The 9,801-nt window shown below is 36.7% G+C and overlaps 1 protein-coding gene across 1 annotated transcript; it reads left to right on the top strand.

Moving 5' to 3' along the window:
- The first annotated feature begins 4,261 nt into the window (after nucleotides 1–4,261).
- On the top strand, nucleotides 4,262–9,497 carry LOC104219497 (chorismate mutase 1, chloroplastic). Its single transcript, XM_009770195.2, has 6 exons — nucleotides 4,262–4,530; nucleotides 6,564–6,786; nucleotides 6,862–6,948; nucleotides 7,354–7,497; nucleotides 8,707–8,799; nucleotides 8,914–9,497. Exons 1-6 carry the CDS (start codon nucleotides 4,358–4,360, stop codon nucleotides 9,148–9,150), a joined length of 957 nt encoding a protein of 318 aa, XP_009768497.1. The 5' UTR covers nucleotides 4,262–4,357; the 3' UTR covers nucleotides 9,151–9,497.
- Nucleotides 9,498–9,801: the final 304 nt, after the last annotated feature.

Raw genomic sequence — 9,801 nt, 5'->3', positions numbered from 1 at the left:
ATTGGGATTCAAGATAAACCGGTGACTTGGGACACCAAAAGTCAAACCTTTCCCAAGTGGCGATCTGAATTAAATAAATAATTCCATTTCGAATATTGTCACTTAAATTGGAAAAACTCTCTCACGCATTTATCCTTCGGGGTAGGCGCGCAAAAAGGAGGTGTGACACCTATTGTTATACGTGCGAGGCACGTACATAAAGACTAGTACTATTAAAAAGAATGAAAAAATGTGGAGATATGTGATAGCCACAAGTGAAAATTGCTCCTCTATCCCGCTTAATATAGGCCATTGAATTTCAGAATTGGTTATAAACTGAACGTGGATGTTCAAGGCAGGAAAGCAAGAATGTTGATAGAAACGTGAGAAAGGTCGAACATGCACAAAAATGTTGCAGAAGGAAATACTTAGTGTACAGTGTATTGGTCAAAATCTGACCGTCACGATCGAACTGATCAACATCCCACCTAAGGGACCGAGCAGTGAAAGATAACATAGCCCACTCTACAACCTTTTCCCGACATCCGTCAAGCCGGAAGGAGCAGCACTTAAAGGGACGGCCAAGACACATTGGAGGCAGGCAGACGTCGGTCCAAGCAAAGGGCAAGGGTGCCTCGACTATATATAGTAAGGGAAAGCTTTCAATAAATGGGCGGCTCCTCCTATCTCTCTCTGAAGCTAAAAAGCTCTCTTCTTGTATTCTTGAGAGAGAAGAAGTGATCTCTAGGAAAATATGTAAAGCTGTCTCCCCATTGATCGATGGAAGATACAATATTGAATCTCAATAAGATCATTTATATTTCTTTTATCTTACATGCGATCCATACTGCTAGTTCTTTGATCTGGAATTAATTATGTCTGACTAAGATTTACCCCATCATCTTCTTTGATTAATTTGCCCAAAAAGGTTTCGATATCTTTTGAGTCAAACATACCAGGCATCCACTAGGAAATCTTTTGCTCCTGACTTGCTTTTCAATATCAAGTAAATGGTTATCTATAAAGGTAGGAGTCCAAATGCTGATGCTGCATCACAATGAGAGCACTTTTTCGTGCCAAGAGTTTTGATTCTTTCTTGGGACTGTTGTTTCCTCAACTAAATCCATTTCTTTTGTTGTCCTGTGCTAGGATCTTTATGAGTAAGTTTTGCATTATTATTACATCTTTTGAACAGGAAAGTTACGAGAAGGAGAGACCTAATACTATGCGCATAGTTTTTAATCCTTTCGGTCAAGGAGGAAACCTGAAATTTTCTTGGTAAGAGGAGACTGATTATTGGGAGGGGAAGTTATCTTTTAACTTAGAGCAGCAATAATGATAACTTTTAATTTGGGGTCACTGTTTATGGCATTGACTAATCTGGTTTCAACTAATATCGACTATGACCTTTCTTCCATCAAATGTGAAGAATCCCATATTTGTAATATGTAAATCGAGTTTTCTTTAATCAGAAAATTTGCATCAGTTATATGCTTGATTGATTTTAGATCATACGGAATTTTTAAGAATTATGTCACTTTTACTGGAGGAATTTTGATTAACGGATACTATAAACATAGTTCATCGTATGCTTATAGTAAATAACATAGTTGTATATAATTTGAGAATTTTTAGCACGAATTATGTGATTTTTCTCCTCCAGGAAAGCCACCTACCACATGAGTCCTGCCCTTGCCAGTGGGTACTTCTGTATTAACGAAAAGTTTATGCGTCGTGAAATTAGTGTCATAAGTTTCTTGACACATCACGAAACTTTCTCTTTTTCTTTGTTAAAGAGGAAGATGAAAATGAAACGAAAGCTCCTTGCACCAATCCTAGTCATGAGAAGAATTTATTAGTTCTCGATTAAGTACAAAACCGCCATATTTTTTATTCTTAATCCTCACTTTTTCTTTTTCAAGAAAAAAGCAAGGAATAAAAAGAAATGAGGTTATTTATATCAGAAGAAAATGTAATATTCGCATACGTACTGACCACCAAAGCTATCCCATCCTCGTCGGAATACACCACTGACCTAGTCACGTTTCCAAAGACTTTAGATTCTTCATAAAAGCACTTCAAATCCTCAATAATTTCCTCTAAGAAAAACGAAAAGTAAACTGATCAAGTTTTGAACTTTCTGTTTAACCTCAAAACCTTTTACGATTAAAACAACTAATTATAATGATAAGGTCAATCTTAATCAAGCATAATAAACCTTTCATTCATGAATAGAGGGAGAAAAACAAAAAAGCCCCCCCCCCCCCCGCCCCTTTCTTTGAGAATTCATCCCCTATATATAGTTTTGAGACCATGGCTATCTTCTTCAGTCGGTATGCCTTCACTAGGGCTGTGCACGGATCAGATTGGATCGGATTTAGTCTATTTCGGATTCGGATTTCGGATTTCGGATTCTGAAAAGGGCAATCCGAATTAACATTGGATTGGATCGGATTTTAAACTTTGGATCGGATAATTTTTCGGATTGTCGGATCGGATTGTCACAAAAAATTTCAACAATTTAAAGTTCATTCGGTGTCTCTATCTCATCTTCCATCTACCAAAACAAACAAAAAAATCAAAATAAAATCAAAAGTTGAAGAATAGAACATGAAATAGACATAAAAGACAGAAGAGAAGAGAAGAGAGGCGGAAGAAAGAGACATAAAATCAAAGTAAAATCGGAAGTTTGAGTCATTGAGACTCTTTTAGTCTTCACTAAAGAGAAGAGAGGTGCAAGAGAGGCGGAAAAATCTAAGTGAGTGAGGGGGTGTGTGAAAAATGAATAAGCATAACCCTAAAATTTTAGTGTGTATTTATATAGGTACATATAATTTCGGATATCGGATCGGATCGGATTAAAATCATACCAATCCGAATCCAATCCGAAAATCCGAAATTTCATAAAACACAATCCGTATTCAATCCGAAAATCCGAAATTTGAAATCCGAAAATCCGAAATAGAGTGGATCGGATCGGATTTCGGATATCCGATCCAAATGCACAGCCCTAGCCTTCACGCTATGGCCTTTTTATCGTTACTTAAGTATTGTCTTTTAACTTACTGTGTACTGTAGGTACCTAGGCCGGAGTAGGTCATGATAATCCTCGCTATCCCGCCCCTTAGGCTGAGTTTTAGCTGGGTCGGCTACTGTGGACAAATTTTGACCTATACACTTTTTATTTCCTGTTCCGTCCTTGTTATCCATTAATTACTAATTAAACAAAGTTGAATAGTTCATAAAGCACTGACCTTTGGGGTGAGGAGGCAGAACAAACAAACAATAATTACCTCAAATTGGATCGATTGTATGAATTCTTATTGGTCATTGTCGGTTCGTATAAGTTTCGTCTCTATTTAATATTATATCAAAACAAATATTAAAAATAGGACGAATTTGTGAGCTAAGTAGTACTAGTAGGTGCTGAATTTCCAAATTGTGAGCTGTTACTTATGACTTTTCCAATTTAGGACCTTCTTGTCTAAGTTTTCAAAATTTGTTTATTTTGATGATATATAGGAGACCATCTCATCCTAATTTTCTTATGTTGGATAATTTTTTCTCTAAAATTTAATCTAATTCTACTGCTAATTAGGATAATATATTTTTTTCTAAGAACTTGACCAAAATCTTTAATTCTTTAAAATAAATATTTTTCTAAAAAAAAAAAAAAACACACTTCTAATTTTTCGCTTGGCCTAATAAACTATTAGAAAAAGTTTAAAAAATCAATCTGTAAAAAATAATTTACTTTTTCTAACAACAACAACAACAATCTAGTGGGATCCCATTAGTGGGGTCTGAGGAGAGTAGATTGTATGCAAATCTTACCCCTACTTTCAAGATAGTAGAAATACTGTTTTCGATAGACTCTACGCTTGCAAAAGATAAAAAGAAGAATAACAACAAGCATATCAATCAGAAAATCTGAGTAAAAATACACAATTAACAGTAAGTACTGTAATTAGAAAGCTTGAAGGAAAGCAACAACCAGACGTCAAGGGATAGACTCCTGTTTTTCTAACATCGGAGCAAAATGTTGTTCAAAAACTAAAATAATATCAGCTTAAATTTTTCCAAAACCTACCAAAAATTTGCAGAACCTTTTTTTTAAAAGGCTGATATTTATTTATTTATTTTTGGAAAAAACTTAATTCAAAACACCAAACCAAGTAGTAGGAGGATATAGCGTGAGACACCTACCACCACACCAAACCCATTGGACCCCACAATCCTACGTACAGCCAAATAAAACTCACCTAACACTCACAATTCAAAAGGGGTCTTTTAACTACGTACTTTACTTGCCTTAACCAGACGCCATTCGCAGCCAAATCCACCTATCTCTCCTCTTTCTTCATTTCCACTCTTTGTAATGGAAGCCCAATTGTTAAAACTCCCTTCTCCTTCCTTAACAAGTACCAATTCTTCAAAACACAGTACCCTTTTACCCCGTCAAAAATGGTCAAATTTTTGTAAGTTTCAATTACCCAATTCAACTAGTACCATTACTATTCGTCCCCTTCAAGCTTCTGCTACTTCTCTTGGGTAAAAAAGCTACAATCTTTACTCCTTTAACTTCCTTTTTCTACTTTTATTTTTGAAGCATCATGTGCACTTTATAGGGGAATGCGTTCTTGAAATATTTAAATCTTTATTAGCTCTGCATGTGTTTAGGTTAATGCCTCAGTGAATTTAATTTCTGGGTTCTGCTTTTTGCAAGCTTCCCATATGAAATCACCTTGATGAAGCTTCAATTTTTTTTTCTTAACTTCCAATTCTACTTTGTTATTTGAAGGATCATGTACAATTTAGAGGAACACGTTCTTGAAAAATTCAATGTTTAAATGCTCTGCAATGCGTTTAGGTTAATGCCACAGTGAATTTATGTTCTGGGTTCTGCTATTTTTGCATGCTTTCTATCAAATTTACCTAGATGTTTGCGTAGTTTTGTAAGGCTATTTCACATTAGGGTGTTGAAATTTGCTTAACAGTGGAATCTAAACTTTTATGCTACTGAATTGGGATATTCACTTCCTTTTTCCCTTCTTAGGTTACGCTTTGCGCTGACATCTTTGTTTCGTCCATGTGTTAGTTCCATTAAAATTCGTGAGTTTTGGCGCACTATGCCAATTGTCTCGTGAGTTATTCTTAAATTTTGATTTTGAAGTGTTTATAATCACGTTTATGGTTGCTCAATCAAAAATTTCCCTTATCGGTTTGATTTGACCAGCATTTCTACTATTGCCATGGTTTTGCTGCAATTGGTAGCAATGGTTTTAATTGATCCACTTTCCCCGACATGACCTGGATCAATAGAGAAATCCCAATTCATTGAGCCTTCTTAATAATTTATGTTATCTACATTAGCAATGCAAGAAAAGTCCCCAGTGAATGTGAAGCTTTTGAATCATTATCAGGCTTATCCCGTGATGTAGTCAACCGTTTCCCAGTCTTCCTCCTTTGTTGTGTGTTTTCTTGGAAAATACATAGCATGCTGGAGACATGGCGCAAACTTGTGTGCCTAATTGTTGGAGCCTTTGGGCCACATAGTTGTAAACATTAGAATTATTAGACATCTAAATGGAGTTCAACCTTCGGATCACTAAGTTTTTCCAATAATAGGTTGTTAAAAACATAAATAATAAAGGAGGAAGATGAAAATGATATTGAATGTGGCAGATAAGCTGGATATCTAAGGAACATAAGATCAAGTTGCCTCCAGGCATAAAAGTCATACTGTCTATTAGGGAAATTGAAACAATCAGGCATCTCAAATTGATAAAAGTCAGGCTTTTATTAAGAAGATATTCCTTTCATCCGAGTGTCAAGGCTTGCAAGTAGTAGAGTGGATTATGCGATAAGTAAAAGGACTTTCAAGCACCTTCAAAAGATTTAATGAAAAATTGCATCCAAAGGCAGAGGCGAAGCCAGGATTTGAAGTTTATGGGTTCAAAAATTTAATTATTTTGAGCTACTGGGTTCTAAATCAACAATTTATAAATATTTAATTGATTTTTTAACACAAATGCAGGGTTTGAACCAAAATTACTGGGTTAACCCGTAACTTATACATTGGCTCCGCCCCTGTCCAAAGGTGTGTCCTATTGGTCAATGAAATGGGCTGAGAACATAAGCTCCAGGTTCAAATCCCACCATAGGCAAAAAACTAGATGATTTCTTCCAATCTGTTCAAGTCTTGGTGGACAGAGTTACCTGGTACCTGTTAGTTGCTGGTGGGAGGTAGCAGGTATCCTGTAGAATTAGACTAAGTCCACGCAAGTTGGCTCAGACAACACGGTTATTAAAAAAAAGATTTAATGAAGAAATCCCCTTTAAGCTAAATGAAAATATTGTAGCATATTTGAGGACAACAGTGAAAATCTTCGTTCTGCTCATCTCTAGGTTGCACTGTGCTGAATGAGATTGTGGCATTGTGTCTTGCATCTTTAAGAAATGTCTTTTTGTAGTGTGGTGAGATGGACATGGGTGGGCATTACCTAATTTCATATTAAACAGCTCTAATGCTTTGCTTACAACTCAGGAAATAAGTATTGTGATGTGTCTTGCTTTGTTTCCAGACTTGGGCCAAAGAAGAGAATAGATGAGACGGAGAGTTACACTCTTGATGGTATAAGGAACTCTTTAATTCGACAAGAAGATAGCATAATATTCAGCCTTGTGGAGAGAGCTCAGTACTGTTACAATGCGGAGACATATGATCCTGATGTTTTTTTGATGGATGGGTTTCATGGCTCTTTGGTTGAATATATTGTCAAAGAAACTGAAAAGCTTCATGCTAAGGTATTCTCATTCTAAGCATGCATGTATAGGAGTGTCTCTTTTCTTTGCATATTTTTCTGATTGATAGCTTTATAGGTTGGAAGATATAAAAGCCCTGATGAGCACCCATTCTTCCCAAAAGAATTACCCGAGCCAATGTTGCCACCCATGCAGTTCCCAAAGGTGCAGTATTCGTCACAATCTGATGTGCTGTTTTTTTCGATATGGAATTTGATAATTCATATACACATTTCTGTTTTCTATATTGTAATCATCAGATATTAGATATCTAGAATGATGCACTGGATGCTAATTTATGCTGTGAAAAGCTAGAGAAATTTCTTTCCTATCTACGCATGTACAGACTGCAGGGACATACCCAGAAATGGATGCTTCCTCTGCCCTCTGTGTAGGCTGTGTTGGTTCCTGTTAATTGGAAGGACCTATACAGTTGTCCTAGACTTAGGATTTTTTTTGTTTCGAATGTAGGATCATAAGTTGTGTATTGTTTCCTTACCCTTTTCATCAATTTACTGCTCTTATTTAGGCCATCCTCTCATGAGTAAAACATTTTATTTATTTGTAAAGGTTCTGCATTCAGTTGCTGATTCAATAAATATCAATGTCAAAATATGGGAAATGTATTTCAAGAATCTCCTCCCAAGATTAGTAAAGGAAGGCGACGATGGTAATTTTGGATCTACAGCAGTTTGTGACACTATTTGCTTGCAGGTATGTGTTATTAAGCTCTGTCTCATTAGAGCTAGCTTGAGATTAGGCACTGGAAATTATATTGCTTTCCGTGGCTATTCTTGTTGACATTTTATATATTTGCAAATCCTTCTGTCCCCTAACTGGCCTCGATCTTTGCTTTATCGAGTCCTTTCCTTAGACCAAAAACATCAGCATAACTCTGTGAAATCTTCTGTCCAAATAGCCAGTGTCTTTTAGGGCAATAGGAACTATGCTGTTAGAAGATGAACTCAAGGCCTTGAAATAAGTGTCACCGTGGTAGAAGAATGATCATTCCGATTCCAAACAATATCTCAAAATTTAATGCTGATTTGATGATAGGATTCCAGATAGATTGTGAATAGCTTTTCATATCCCCTCCCATCGACAATGTGTTTCACTTTAGTTCCCGTTTTATACCATATTTCTCTGTTACAAGTGAACTGCCACAGCAATGTTCTGAGCAATCTGTGCATCTAAATGGTTAGAGCTTTCTTGCCCTGTCCTCATGTGCAAGATCATCTGTTAGAATGAGTAGAACCAGCCACATCACAAAGCTCCTTTTTTGGGGGGGTTGTTGTGGGGGTGGGGGGTGGGGGACTGGGGAGTATGTTTGGGTGCATCTCGAGATTTCATCGAGTACTTGCATCCTCCCACCAGTACAAGTATTGGGTAACTTTGAGCAACAACACTTAGGTAGATGAAAAGAGATCACCGAGCTATTTTGCCTCTGCTGGAATCCGAGTCCCATTGTCCCATGTTTGTCATTCCAGCTTCATCGACCGCTGGGCCATACCTTTGAGTGCACCATATCTGGGAGCAGCAGTTCATATTTTTGATTTATTGTCTGATTAGGGTGCAACTAGCTGGAAAATCAAACTATACCTTCTGGGTTAGCTTTATTGGACTTATATTTCTAAGCTTAAGCTCAATCTAGTTGAATTTCCTCTATTGTACTCAGAATTTAATAGGAATAATATGCTCAAGCTTTGCTTGCCATGCCAAGACCACCACAGAGTTTCAATCCTCTAAAGGTCTTGATTATTTTTTATTCTTTTTGTGATATAGATTTCAAATAAGACTTAACATATTTAGGACTGTTTTGGATTATCAAAATCATTTTTCCCTATTTAAGCAAGTGATTAGTTGAGAATTAAGTAAAATAATCAATTATTTAGAATTTACTGATTGCTGGAACCCTATATGCAGGCCCTGTCGAAGAGAATTCATTATGGGAAATTTGTCGCTGAAGCAAAATTTCGAGCCTCACCAGATGTCTATAAGGCTGCCATAAGAGCACAAGTAATCCATTTCCTAATATGCTCACTTATGCTTAATTTCTCTGCTTCGTGAATTGTGTTAAAAATACGCAAAGAGCACTTATATTGTTATTTTGTGATGGCTATCATTCTCCAGGACAGAAACGGACTGATGGATTTGTTAACCTACCCTACTGTTGAAGAGGCTATCACGAGGAGGGTAGAAATGAAAACCAGAACTTACGGACAAGAATTTAACATCAATGGACCGGAAAATGGAGGTGACCCAGTGTACAAAATAAAACCAAGCCTAGTTGCTGAATTGTACGGCGACTGGATCATGCCATTGACAAAGGAAGTTCAAGTTGAGTATCTCCTGAGAAGACTGGATTAGAAAGAAAAAGAAAACATCTGATGGAAGTCATGTAACTTATACTAGTATTGAATTATATGCACAAATATTATATTGTTCCACCAGAGATGGACATCTGTCGATGCAGATGCCGATAAATATGTGGTGGTTTTCGGATTTGGGACTCGGTTTCTTACAGTGATTTCTTGCATTGTAAATGAACATTGATCTGGGAAAGACTACACTGTGATTCTTTGCCTAAGAATATGTCGATAACTTGTTGTAATTTATGATTTATAGTCCTTGAAAACGTAGAAGAGAGATGTAATTTTGCGATATGAACGTTATAAGCTGGTCTTTTCCAATGAATTCCCATGTTGTTTCTGTCAGTGCTTTTGCACACTCTACTTTTCCAGATGTGTTTAAAGGTTTCAAATTCTTTTTGACTGCTACCTGAGAAACCGTTCTGTTTTGACCAAAGCCTTGCTGCTATTTTCGTCTTGTGACTTTATAAGTCTCCAAAAGCCAATAAGAGTTTGCATCCATCACTAGCAGTCCGGAGGTGTCAAATTAAAAAAAAAAGAAGAAAAAAACAGTCAGGTGCACTAAGCTTCCCTTATGTGCGGGATCCGGGGAAGGGTCCGACTTTAAGGGTCTAGTTCGAACCCGTGATCTCCTGGTCACATGGCAGTA

This window comes from Nicotiana sylvestris, chromosome 2 (genome assembly GCF_000393655.2).
Source record: "Nicotiana sylvestris chromosome 2, ASM39365v2, whole genome shotgun sequence".
NCBI lineage: Eukaryota > Viridiplantae > Streptophyta > Magnoliopsida > Solanales > Solanaceae > Nicotiana > Nicotiana sylvestris.
The sequence above is the reverse complement of the archived record's forward strand: the minus strand, read 5'-3'. Positions and strand labels throughout refer to the sequence as shown.

Coding starts and splice junctions, on each gene's coding strand:
- LOC104219497 (XM_009770195.2), top strand. CDS start 4,358: ATGGAAGCCCAATTGTTAAAACTCCCTTCTCCTTCCTTAACAAGTACC. Junction 4,531..6,563: donor GCTTCTGCTACTTCTCTTGG/GTAAAAAAGCTA, acceptor CTTTGTTTCCAG/ACTTGGGCCAAAGAAGAGAA. Junction 7,498..8,706: donor GTGACACTATTTGCTTGCAG/GTATGTGTTATT, acceptor CCCTATATGCAG/GCCCTGTCGAAGAGAATTCA.